The sequence below is a fragment of the Geotrypetes seraphini genome, chromosome 5 (genome assembly GCF_902459505.1).
Source record: "Geotrypetes seraphini chromosome 5, aGeoSer1.1, whole genome shotgun sequence".
NCBI lineage: Eukaryota > Metazoa > Chordata > Amphibia > Gymnophiona > Dermophiidae > Geotrypetes > Geotrypetes seraphini.
This window is the reverse complement of record NC_047088.1, coordinates 191,706,664-191,719,211: the sequence shown is the minus strand read 5'-3', so window position 1 is coordinate 191,719,211 and position 12,548 is coordinate 191,706,664. Positions and strand designations below refer to the sequence as shown.

At 42.5% G+C, this 12,548-nt stretch overlaps 1 protein-coding gene across 1 annotated transcript in view; it reads right to left on the bottom strand.

The window, feature by feature from the left end:
* SESTD1 (SEC14 and spectrin domain containing 1) overlaps positions 1-12,548 on the bottom strand; it is a 138,171-nt gene that overhangs the window by 26,104 nt on the left and 99,519 nt on the right. Inside the window, exons 12-13 of the mRNA XM_033945936.1 lie at positions 7,418-7,532; positions 82-241 (exon numbers count right to left, since the gene is read on the bottom strand). Coding sequence (XP_033801827.1) covers positions 82-241; positions 7,418-7,532 — 275 coding nt within the window. The remainder of the gene's footprint in view (positions 1-81; positions 242-7,417; positions 7,533-12,548) is intronic.

Sequence of the window (12,548 nt, the reverse complement as noted above, 5' to 3'; positions counted from 1 at the left end):
GTTAAAGGGCAAAATATACTTCATTTTCCAAATATAACAGTTTGGTTTTATCCTACCTAAGGGATCTTTAGTCAATAATACCTTTGCTTTCTAAGCTGCATATCTTCCATTACTCCTTGGATGTGATCCACATTCTCTTTATTTTCAATAGACACATCTTTTCCATATGCCCATGATGCTTGGTTGGTGATCTGATCCAAGAGACCTTGACCTTTTTCACGTAAACCCTGCAGGCCTGAATCTAAAACCAAAGTACATATTTATAACGGTATAGTCTAATAAAGCTAAAGGCAGTAGAATTAAGTTAAACTTTGTGTGGAATCCCATTTCTCAGCATCAGAAAAAAAAAAAAAAAGACAACGTTCACTTCATCTACTGTTTTGTTCTAAGTGCAACTTTGCATTCAGTGTCTGAATTTCATAAAACAATTCTTTAAACACAAGTTATATTTTATATTGCTATATTTTATATTGCTACAGTAAATATTTTACCTGCAGGATGGCACTGTAATTCTCGATTAAAATTTTCAGATTTGCTCATGTGCTAAGTGCAATGAAACTGTACAGAAACGCCAATGAGCAATTTTATCCAAAGAATAATTATATCAGTAAACTAATGACAGCAGCATCCTTTACAGAAGTTTGTATTCTGAAAATATGGTGGGCAGCGGGTATTTTGGGGGGGTTCGAGGAGGGAAGGGCCATTTTGTCGGGGGGGGGGGATGCTTTAAAAAAAAAAAAAAAATTAATTACTACCACTATTAATTATTTCTATAGCACGCATCACTGTACAGAGTCACAAAGAGTAAGAAAGTCCCTGCTCGAAAGAGCTTACAATCTAAACAGGCAAGACAGACAAGCAAGATGTCATGGATACAGTTAAGGGGAATGGTTAATCAGCTGGCTGGGTTTGAGGGCAGAGGAGTAGGGTTAAGGATTGAAAGCTATATCAAAAAGGTGGGGTTTCAGTCTGCTTTTAAACAAGGGAAGGGAAGGGGCTTGATGGACAAACTCGGGTAATTTATTCCAGGCATAGGGGGCAGCTAGATGAAAGGAACAAAGTCTTGAATTAGCAGTGGAGGAGAAGGGTAACATTAAGAGTGACTTATCTGACGAACGAAGTTCTATGGGAGGTGTATAAGGAGAGAGGAGAGAGAAGCAAGGAAAGATATTGAGGGGCAGCAGAATGAACACACTTGTAGGTCAGCAATAAGATCTTGAATTGTATACAATGGCAGATAGGGAGCCAGTGAAGTGACTTAAGGAGAGGGGTGACATGAGCGTAGCGAGGTTGGTAGATGAGTCGCGCAGCAGAGTTTTGCACAGATTGCAAGGGGGAGAGGTGACACTGAGGAATACCAGTTAGGAGTAGATTGCAGTAATCTAAGCTTGAGGTTACGAGAGCTTGGACAAGGGTGCTCAGAGAGGAAGGGGCGAATTTTGGTGATATTGAAGATATAGAAGCGACAGGTCTTAGCAGCATGTTGGATATACGTAGAAAATGAGAGGTCAGAATCGAAGATGACTCCAAGGTTGCGAGCAGTTGAAACAATGACAGTATTATTTACAGAGATGGAGAAAGGAGGAGGTGGAGCAGATGGTTTAGGAGGAAAGAGAAGCAGCTCAGTCTTGGATATATTTAATTTCAGATGACGGCAGGACATCCAGGCAGCAATGTCAGCCAAACAAGCAGACTTTTTCTTGGACTTTAGGTGAAATTTCAGGTGTAGAGAGGTAGAGCTGGGAGTCATAGAAACATAGAAAAGTGATGGCAGAAAAGGGCCAAGGCCCACCCTCCTAACTACCCTTTGAGAGATCGCACTCTGATGTCCCATTCCCTCTTAGAGATCCAACATGAGCATCCCATCTGTTCTTAAAATCTGGCACGCTACTGGCCTCGATAACCTGTGCTGGAAGCTCATTCCAATTGCCAACCACTCTTTCAGTGAAGAAGTACTTCCTGGTATCGCCATGAAACTTCCCGCATTTTATTTTCAGCGGATGCTCTCTTGTGGCCGAGGGTCCTCTCAGAAAGAAAATATCATCTTCTACCTCAATACGACCAGTGATATACTTAAACGTCTCAATCATGTCTCCCCTCTCCCTACGTTCTTCGAGAGAGTATAGCCGCAATTTGTTTAGCTTTTCTTCGTACGATAGATCCTTGAGTCCCGAGACCATCCTGGTGGCCATTCGCTGAACTGACTCAACCCTCAGCACATTCTTACAGTAATGTGGCCTCCAGAATTGTACGCAGTACTCCAGATGAGGCCTCACCATGGTTCTGTACAATGGTATTATGACATTGGGCTTCCGACTAACAAAGCTTCTCCGGATACAACCCAGCATTTGCCTAGCCTTGCATGAAGCCTTCTCCACTTGATTGGCAGTTTTCATGTCTTCACTAATGATTACTCCCAAATCTCGTTCTGCTTCAGTCCTTGCCAAGGTTTCTCCATTCAATGTGTACGTTCTGCACGGATTATTGTTGCCAAGGTGCATGACCTTGCATTTTTAAGCGTTAAAGCTAAGCTGCCAGGTCGAGGACCAATGTTCCAATAAAAGCAGATCTAGCGTCATGCTGTCAGACAAATTGCTGTTACTTACAATGTTACATAGTTTGGCATCATCGGCGAATAAAGTTATTTTACCTTCAAGCCCCTGAGTCTTGTCTCTTACAAATATGTTGAAAAAGATCGGGCCCAAATAATTGAATATGGATAATAATACCACCTTAAAAACAAACCGTGTCGGGTCCCTTGGTTTGTTTTTAAGGTGATATTATTAACCCCATTCAATTATTTGATACAATAAATTTAGCCTGCATCATTGTACATGTTTCTGCAGTTTTTCTTTGTTTTGGCCTTCTTACCTAGAAACATAGAAGCGTGATTGCTGCTAAAGGCCAAATGGCCCATCTAGTCTGCCCATCCAAAGTAACCATTATCTCTTTCTGTCTCCAAGAGATCCCACGTGCCTATCCCAAGCCCTCTTGAATTTAGACACAGTCTCTGTTTCTACCACCTCTTCCAGGAGACTGTTCCACGCATCTACCACTCTTTCCGTAAAAAAAGTATTTCCTCAGATTACTCTTGAGCCTATCACCTCTTAACTTCATCCTATGCCCTCTCATTGCAGAGTTTCCTTTCAAATGAAAGAGACTCGACTCATGCACATTTATATTACGTAGGCATTTAAACGTCTCTACCATATCTCCCCTCTCCTGTCTTTCTTCCAAAGTATACAGATTGAGATCTTTAAATCTGTCCCCATACACCTTATCATGAAGACCACACACTATTTTAGTAGCCTTCCTCTGGACCGACTCCGTCCTGTTTATATCTTTTTGAAGGTGTGGCCTCCAGAATTGTACACAATATTCTAAATGAGGTCTCACCAGAGTCTTATACAGAGGCATCAATACCTCCTTTTTCCTACTGGCCATACATCTCCCTATGCAACCTAGAATCCTTCTAGCTTTTGCCGTCACCTTTTTAACCTGTTTGGCCACCTTAAGATCATCACATACAATCACACCCAAGTCCCCAAGTCCCACTCTTCCGTCATGCACATAAGGTTTTCACCCCCTAAACTGTACCGTTCCCTATGGTTTTTGCAGTCCAAATGCATAACCTTGCATTTCTTAGCATTAAATTTTAGCTGCCAAATTTCAGACCATTCTTCAAGCTTTGCCAGGTCTTTCTTCATGTTATTCACACCATCTAGCGCAGGGGTGCCCAACACGTCGATCGCGATCGACCAGTAGCTCAGGAAGGCAACGCGAGTCAATCGCGGAGCCCATCCCGGGCTCCGTGATAGACTCGTGTTGCCGTCCTGATCTACCGGGCCGATCAGCCTTCCTCTCCAGTGTTCTCTCTAGGGCCTTTTAGCTGGGCGGTCCGCCCAGCTGTCATCTGCTGCTGCCGCCGCTGCTGAACATTAAAAAAAACAAAAAAAAAACGGCTTGGAGATTTCAGCCCGTAGCGAACTTATGCTCCGTGGCTTTAACGTGTGCGTGCCGGCTTCCCTTCTCTTCCCTCTGAAACAGGAAGTTATGTCCGGGGGGGGGGGGGAAGAAGGGAAGCCGGCACGCACATGTTGAGAGCCCTGAAGCAAGCGTTCGCTATGGGCTAAGGCGGGAGACAGGTTAGTGAAGCATTTGCTCTTCTTGCTGCCGGGTCCTGCCTACTTTCTGTTTCCGCGAAGGCAGGACCCGGCAGCATTTCCCCCAATAGGTCGATGCAATCTTGGGCCAATCAGCCTTCCTCTCCCCGACGGCAGAATTGACGTCGGGGAGAGGAATGCTGGTCGGCCGAAGCAGGGAGAGCTTGGGGCGGCGTCGGCTTTCACCCTGTTATTGGTGGCAGTTTGGGTCCTGGTCCCCGATGGCAATGGCTTGGGGGAGGGCAGGGAGAAAGAAAGAAAGAAAAAGGGCAGGCAGGGAGACAGAAAGAAAGAAGAGAAACAGAAAAAAAAAAGAAAGGGAGGCAGAGAGAAAGAAAGGGCAGGGAGAGGAAGGAAAAGTTGGGGGAGGGAACGAGGTCTGGAGGAGAGGAAGCATACAGGCTAAAAGAAGGGAAGAAAGATTGGATGCACAGTCAGAAGGAGAAAGTGCAACCAGAGACTCATGAAATCACCAGACAAGGTAGGAAAAATGATTTTATTTTAAATTTAGTGATCAAAATGTGTCTGAATTTATATCTGCTGTCTATATTTTACACTAAGGTCCCCTTTTACTAAACCGCAATAGTTTTTTTAGCGCAGGGAGCCTATGAGCGTTGAGAGCAGCGCTAGGCATTCAGCGCAGCTCCCTGCGCTCTAAAAACTGCTATCATGGTTTAGTAAAAAGGGAGGGGGGTATATTTGTCTATTTTTGTATGGTTGTTACTGAGGTGATAGTGCATAGAATCATCTGCTTTGACCTCTTTGAAAAACCCTGGAATAGGAATGATAATTAACATTTTCTATGCGTACAGTGTGCGTTGTGTTTTTTAAAAATTTTATTGTTGGTAGATCATTTTGACTTGGTCATTTTAAAAGTAGCTCGCAAGCCCAAAAAGTATGGGCACCCCTGATCTAGAGTGTCTATTCTATTGCAGATTTTGGTATCATCCGCAAAGAGGCAAATCTTACCCGACAACCCTTCAGCAATATCATTTATAAAAATGTTAAAAAGAACAGGCCCAAGAACAGAACCTTGAGGCACACCATTGGTAACATCCCTTTCTTCAGAGCGATCTTCATTGACTACCCTCTGTTGCCTTCTACTCAACCAGTTCCTGACCCAGCCTGTCACTTTAGGACCCATCCCAAGGGCACTCAATTTATTTATTAGACGTCTGTGTGGAACACTGTCAAAGGCTTTGCTAAAATCTAAATACAACACATCTAACGCACATCCTCTATCCAATTCTCTGGTCACCCAAAGAAACTGATCAGATTTGTCTGACAAGACCTACCTCTAGTGAATTCATGTTGCCTCCAGTCCTGTAATCCACAAAATTCCAGAAACTTGATCATTCTCTGTTTGAAAAGCATTTCCATTAATTTGCTTACCACAGAAATCAGACTTACTGGCCTGTAGTTCCCTGCTTCTTCCTTACTTCCACTTTTGTGAAGAGGGACCACCATCCGGCCCCATCGCTTTGTCTACCTTTATTTTAGCTAGCTCCTCATGAACACAATCCTCTGTTTAAAGGCAGTATTGGTCAAAGTCCTTGGTCAAAATACTTAAGCAAAAATACATTTTAACACATTAAAAAATTTACTTGGGTGAAAGCAAAAAAGTTATTGCCTAAGATAATACTTTTTGAGTAAAAAGTATTGTAATAATCTAATTTAATCTTAGATTTATATACAGAGTCATCCCTAAAAAAAATAAGGCTCAACTCAGTTTACAACAATTTATATAAAAGAAATTGTTTTACAAAATTATTGTTTTAAAAACATTGAAACAACATGGATTTTAAGATTTTTTTGGAAGACCTGATGTGAAATACAAGATCTTATTTGAGAAGGTAGATCATTCCACAATGCAGTTAATAAAAATGAAAAAGAATGTATCACTTCATGTTGTGGCCAAACCTCAACATTGATTAAAACTATTGTTAATGTGTTTGTCCCAACAACTTTATTGCTCTACAACTCAATTCACTTTGCTTTTAGTAAAACTCAGTTTTGAAAATGACTTGTCATTCAAGTGAGTGTGCTCATGAATCATTATTCAACCGGCACAGCTAAAAAGGTGTTCAACAATTGTACTGGCAGGAAGTGGATTGCTCATTCTGATTAAAAAGTTCCTTGAAATCAGGTCAGGCTGCAATTATTAATGATGTCTTTTGACTGGGTCTGCAGATACTGATCTAGGGAACCTTGGTCTGAAAACTTGAATTCTGTATAGCAAAGAATACTTTATCATCGTGATTACCTCTACATTAGAAGCAGTGTGGTTTAATCCATGACTTGCATCTTCATCTTCGTTATCATCATCAGGCTGTCCAATTACAGAGAAGGCTTTCACAAAATTGGAATCATTGTTTTTGTTCTAACAATTTTTCTTCTGATGACAAAACTCTGAATCTTTGAGAACTGATGCAAGAACGTAAAATGTGCGAGAACCCTTCAGTTTCGAGGCCAGACAAGCAGACTTCCTCTCTAAAGACTATCAATCCAGTGGACAATCACCCCAATGTAAAATTTTCCATGGGATGACCAGTGGTTTAAGAGTCATACGTCTGTTCACAAAAAATTGCAACCAGCTTTAGCTTTGGGCTCCTTTTATCAAGCTGTGCTAACGGTTTAATGCGCGTAATAGCGCGCGCTAAACCGCCGGCCGCACTAGCCACTACTGCCTCCTCTTGAGCAGGTGGTAGTTTTTGGCCAGCGCAGGGGTTAACGCGTGATGAAAAGTCGCGCGCGTTAACCCTGCTAGTGCGGCTTGATAAAAGGAGCCCTTTATCTTCACTTCAAAGTGATCCAACACATCACTGTTCTGTTTGGCTGGAGACTAGTAACCAGTTCAACAAACACAGGCAACTCCACTGTTCTCATACACTATATTCACTGAACAGCAAAATTTAAGATGAAATAATTCACTGTTTGTGTGACAAAGTTTGCAATAGCAAAATTCTGTTTCAGGTTTTGCTGTTTCATTTAGTTTACTGAGGAATTGTCATTTATATCTTGATTCTATTTTTACTTTTAACTGTAATTATCTGATGTAACTAGGTAAAATCTGGTGAAATTACTACTTCAGTAAAAGTAAAAAATGTGTTATCCTGTACTTCTTTACAAGTAAAAGTAACAAAACTTTTACTTAAGTACAGTAACTAGTTACAATTAGTTATAACACTGCAAAAATAATTCATTCATAATGCAATATGGAAAGATAACATTTTAATATTAATTCTACTTCTTACCAACACTTTTCAACTTCTCTTCAAGCAGTTTTAAAGTTTGCTGAATTGCTGCTCCATCACTGGGTGCTACATCTACACAGAGCATTCCCAATAAGCCATCTAATTGCTGAGACAACTTGAAGAAAAACACATCAAAGCCAAGTCAGACTGACACCATGGAGCACAACGTTATGTCTCACTCTCTTCCAAATACAAAAATGTGCTGTTTGCTAATTATATATTAATATATACCTAATGATTTTATTAAGTTTCAACATAAAGGCAAGTCATACCTTTACCACTTCAACACAAGCTGCTTGAGTGGGATAACAATGAACTAGTTTTAGAAAGGGTACTGCTAAAGTATCTACTAATCCTGGGAGTTTTCTATTCTTCATAGTGTCAACTGGACTCATTAGAGCAGGGGTGCCCAAAAGGTCGATCACAAAGGCAATGCAAGTCGATCGCGGAGCCCATCTCGGGCTCCGTGATAGACTCGTGTTGCCTTCGCATTCTACTTGCTTCTCGACACCGTAAACAGAAGCGCCGGGCCGACCAGCCTCCCCCCCCCCCTGAAGTCAATTCTGACGTCAAAGAGGAAGTTCTGGGCCAGGAACTTCCTCTCTGCCGTCAGAATTGACGTTGGGGGGAAGGCTGGTTGGCCCAGCACTTCTGCGTCAGGAATCAGAGAGAGCTCAGAATTCGGTGGCGATGGCTTGGGGGGGGGGGGGGGGCGAAGGGAAAGAAAGAAAGAAAGAAAGGAAGGAAGGAAGGAAGGAAGGAAGGAAGGAAGGAAGGAAGGAAGGAAGGAAGGAAGGAAGGAAGGAAGGAAGGAAGGAAGGAAGGAAGGAAGGAAGGAAGGAAGGAAGAAAGAAAGAAAGAAAGAAAGAAAGAAAGAAAGAAAGAAAGGAAGGAAGAAAGAAAGAAAGAAAGAAAGAAAGAAAGAAAGAAAGAAAGAAAGAAAGAAAGAAAGAAAGAAAGAAAGAAAGAAAGAAAGAAAGAAAGAAGAAGAAAGAAAGAAGAAGAAAGAAAGAAAGAAGAAGAAAGAAAGAAAGAAAGAAGAAGAAAGAAAGAAAGAAAGAAAGAAAGGAAGGAAGGAAGGAAGGAACGAAGGAAGAAAGAAAGAAAGAAAGAAAGAAGAAAGAAAGAAGAAGAAAGAAAGAAGAAAGAAAGAAGGAAGGAAGAAAGAAGGAAGGAAGGAAGGAAGGAAGGAAGTAAGTAAGTAAGTTTTGGGTGGGACCGATGGCAGGAGGGAATGGGAACCCTCCTGCCATAATTATTTTAACATGGCTGCTGGGCAAATGTTTTTTGGGGGGGTCGGGGAGGGAGGGGGTTAGGGGTACTTGTTGGGAGGAAGGTTAGTAGTTTTAGATATGGCAGGATGAAATGGGAACCCTCGTGCCATAATTTTTCTAAACGCGGCTGCGAGACAAATTTTTTGGCGCAAGGAGCCTATGAGCGTTGAGAGCAGCAAGGGCGTTCAGCGCAGCTCCCTGCGCTAAAAAACGCTATTGCAGTTTAGTAAAAAGGGAAGGGGGTATATTTGTCTATTTTTGTATAGTTGTTACTGAGATGAGATTGCATAAAGTCATCTACCTTGACCTCTTTGAAAACCCCCGGAACATAAATGATAATTAACATTTTCTCTGCGTAGTGTGCTTTGTGGGTTTTTTAAAAATTTTATTGTTGGTAGATCATTTTGACTTGGTCATTTTAAAAGTATTTTTAAAAGTAGCTTGCAAGCTCAAAAACTGTGGGCACCCCTGCATTAGAAGATAAATTCAATATTACTAGTCTATCTCCAGTTTACTCTGTGCAACCTCTTCCTCCCTCCCCCTAAAATTCTGCATAACCATTCTCTCTCTCTTCCCCAGCCCCCCCATTCTGCCCAGCTCTACTCTGTTCCCTCCTACACAATCATCTGCTTCTTCTCCTCCCAAAACATCATCCTTTTCTTCCCCTACATACATCAATCCCTTTTCCTTTCTTCTGCCTTCTCTACAGACAAAATCAACAGCAAGGATTTTATACCTCATTATTTATTCTCCCTTGCTTACTGCAATCCAAGTTTAAAGATATCACAGTGCAACACATACTCCTTGTGAAGCAATTCAATTACAAGTGGATACTTGATAATGTTATAGAAAAATCTGATAAATAAATAAATTAAAAGCAATTCAATTACCTTTTTGGAGTTTTCTAAGTTTCACCCACTCAGGAAACATTAAATCTCCTGAAAGTTGATTTGCAATTGCACTATATGGATATTGATGGTGAAAGTTGTTCTAACAGCTTCAGTACTATCCATAGCCAGACCTGACATTTTCAGTGGGTCCTAAGCATCTCTCGCTCCCCCCTCCCCCTGGCATAGATCTGGTATATCTTCCTTGCCTTTCAAACTTCCATGTTTTTTGCGGGCAACGATGAAGCCAGAGTGTCTCTGGCCAGTCCAGGGGCTTTTCCTCTACCCCACCCCACCGATAAAGCAAGAGGAAGTTGCTTCAGAGAAGGTGGGTCAGGTAGTCTAGCTTCACTGATGTCTGCAAATAACATACAAATTTAAAGGACAAAGGAAAGATACATTTCAAATATGCATGGGGAGTAAAGGATAAAAGATCCCGGGCCTACACAGGGGAGGCCCTGGGGCGAGGGTAGGGAGAAGCACCTAAGCAAAAAAAACAAACAAACCCTAAAAAACAGCACCTGATTGGCTACCATACTAGCTAGGCCTGTGTCCATGCGGGCCCATCTATAGCTATACCCTTAATTAGATTAGATATATAGTTCTGGGCGATGTTAGCATAGTGTGTTAGGACAGTATACAAGTGGTAACGCTTTGCTATACATTTAGGAGCGATATTTAGCAGTTGAAAAGCAGGCCTAAAGCCTCTCATGAGGTTGCCAAAGGAACTCATAGCAGCCATTTTTTTCAGCTTCCATACTGGCTGGGTCTGTGCCCATGCAGGCACATCGGTAGCTATGCCCTTAATATATATAGTTCTGGGTGATGTTAGCATAATGTGTTAGGACAGTGTGCTAGTGGTAACGCTATTCTATACATGTAGCAGTGATATTCAGTGGCTAAGCAGTTGGATTCACAACAGAACTAAAACACATCATTAGGACATGAAGCATGACTAATTATTAAGACTATAAAAAAGCTGTCCTGTTATTTTAAAAAATGCATTAACATATAATAGTAACTTTTGAATTAAATGAGTATGTGAGATACTACTTCACATCTGTATACTTTCTAAATCACCTTCTAGTAAACCAGACGGAGACTATGTAGAGATGGACTCGGAAAAAGCCCAACTGTTAAATGAATACTTCTGCTCAGTCTTCACCCGCGAGGCGCCGGGAATCGGCCCTCAGCCACAGACAAGGGTTGAATCAGTTGACCCGTTTAGTAATTTCAAGTTTACACCCAGCAGCGTCTACTGTGAGCTGTCAAAAATCAAGGTCAACAAGGCAATGGGGCCTGACAACCTACACCCCAGGATGCTCAGGGAGTTGAGTGATGTCTTGGCGGAACCGCTATCCGCGCTCTTCAATCTCTCCCTTAGTACAGGTAACGTCCCGATGGACTGGAAGACTGCTAACGTCATTCCACTCCACAAGAAAGGCTCCAGGATGGAGATGGCAAATTACAGACCAGTGAGTCTCACTTCAGTAGTGAGCAAACTAATGGAAACCCTAATCAAACGCCAATTGGATAGGATCATGGACGAGGAGAATCTACAGGATCCCCGCCAACATGGATTTACTAAGGGGAGATCCTGCCAATCCAACCTGATCAGCTTCTTTGACTGGGTGACGAGGAAGCTGGATATTGGGGAGTCCCTGGACATCGTCTACCTGGACTTCAGCAAAGCATTTGATAGTGTACCACACCGCAGGTTGCTGAGCAAGATGAGTTCTTTAGGTTTGGGCGACACATTGACCAAATGGATTGGGAACTGGCTTGGAGGTAGGCTTCAGAGGGTAGTGGTGAATGGCACCCCCTCAGAGGTGATAAGTGGAGTGCCACAGGGCTCCGTCCTGGGCCCGATCTTGTTCAATATCTATATAAGAAGGGCAGAAGGGCTCCGAGGTAGAATAACATTATTCGCTCATGATGCCAAACTAAGCAATGTAGTGAGCAAAAGCACAACAGACAAAAATTCAATGGCAAACGATATGATGCATGACCTACTTTTACTGGAGCGCTGGTCTAGGTCCTGGCAACTCAGTTTCAATGCCAAAAAATGCAAAGTCATGCACCTGGGAAGCCAAAATCCATGCAAGACTTACACCCTAAATGGCGAGATCCTGACAAGAACTGAAGCAGAAAGAGACTTAGGGGTGATTGTCACTGAAGACATGAAGTCTGCAAATCAAGTGGAGCAAGCTTCATCCAAAGCAAGGCAAATCATAGGTTGCATACGCAGGAGTTTCGTCAGCCGTAAACCTGAAGTCATTATGCCATTGTATAGATCCATGGTGAGACCACACCTAGAGTACTGTGTGCAATTCTGGAGGCTGCATTACCGCAAGGATGTGCTGAGACTGGAATCAGTCCAGAGAATGGCCACCAGGATGGTCTCAGGACTCAAGGATCTCCCATACGAGGAGCGGCTAGGGAAGTTATAGCTCTATTCACTCGAGGAACGTAGAGAGAGGGGAAGATATGATCGAGACATTCAAGTATCTCACGGGCCGCATCGAGGTGGAAGAAGATATCTTCTTTTTCAAGGGTCCCGCAGCAACAAGGGGGCATCCTTGGAAAATTAGGGGCGGGAAACTGCACAGTGACACTAGGAAGTTCTTCTTCACTGAAAGGGTGGTTGATCGCTGGAATGGTCTTCCACTTCAGGTTATTGAGGCCAACAGTGTGCCAGATTTTAAGGCCAAATGGGTTAGACATGTGGGATCTATCCGCAAAGATAGATAGGGAGGGTCATTGGGGTGGGCAGACTTGATGGGCAGTGGCCCTTATCTGCCGTCTATTTCTATGTTTTTCTAAAAGTAGATTATGTACTTCCCTTGTAAGCTCTTTTCCAGTAGATTGGCGAGACATTCTAGTCAGCTGGGTTATGTCCCTATGATCACGTGCCCATGCTGAAGGAATTCACTCTAGATTTTCTTTCTTTTTCTCTCCTGTACTTCACTG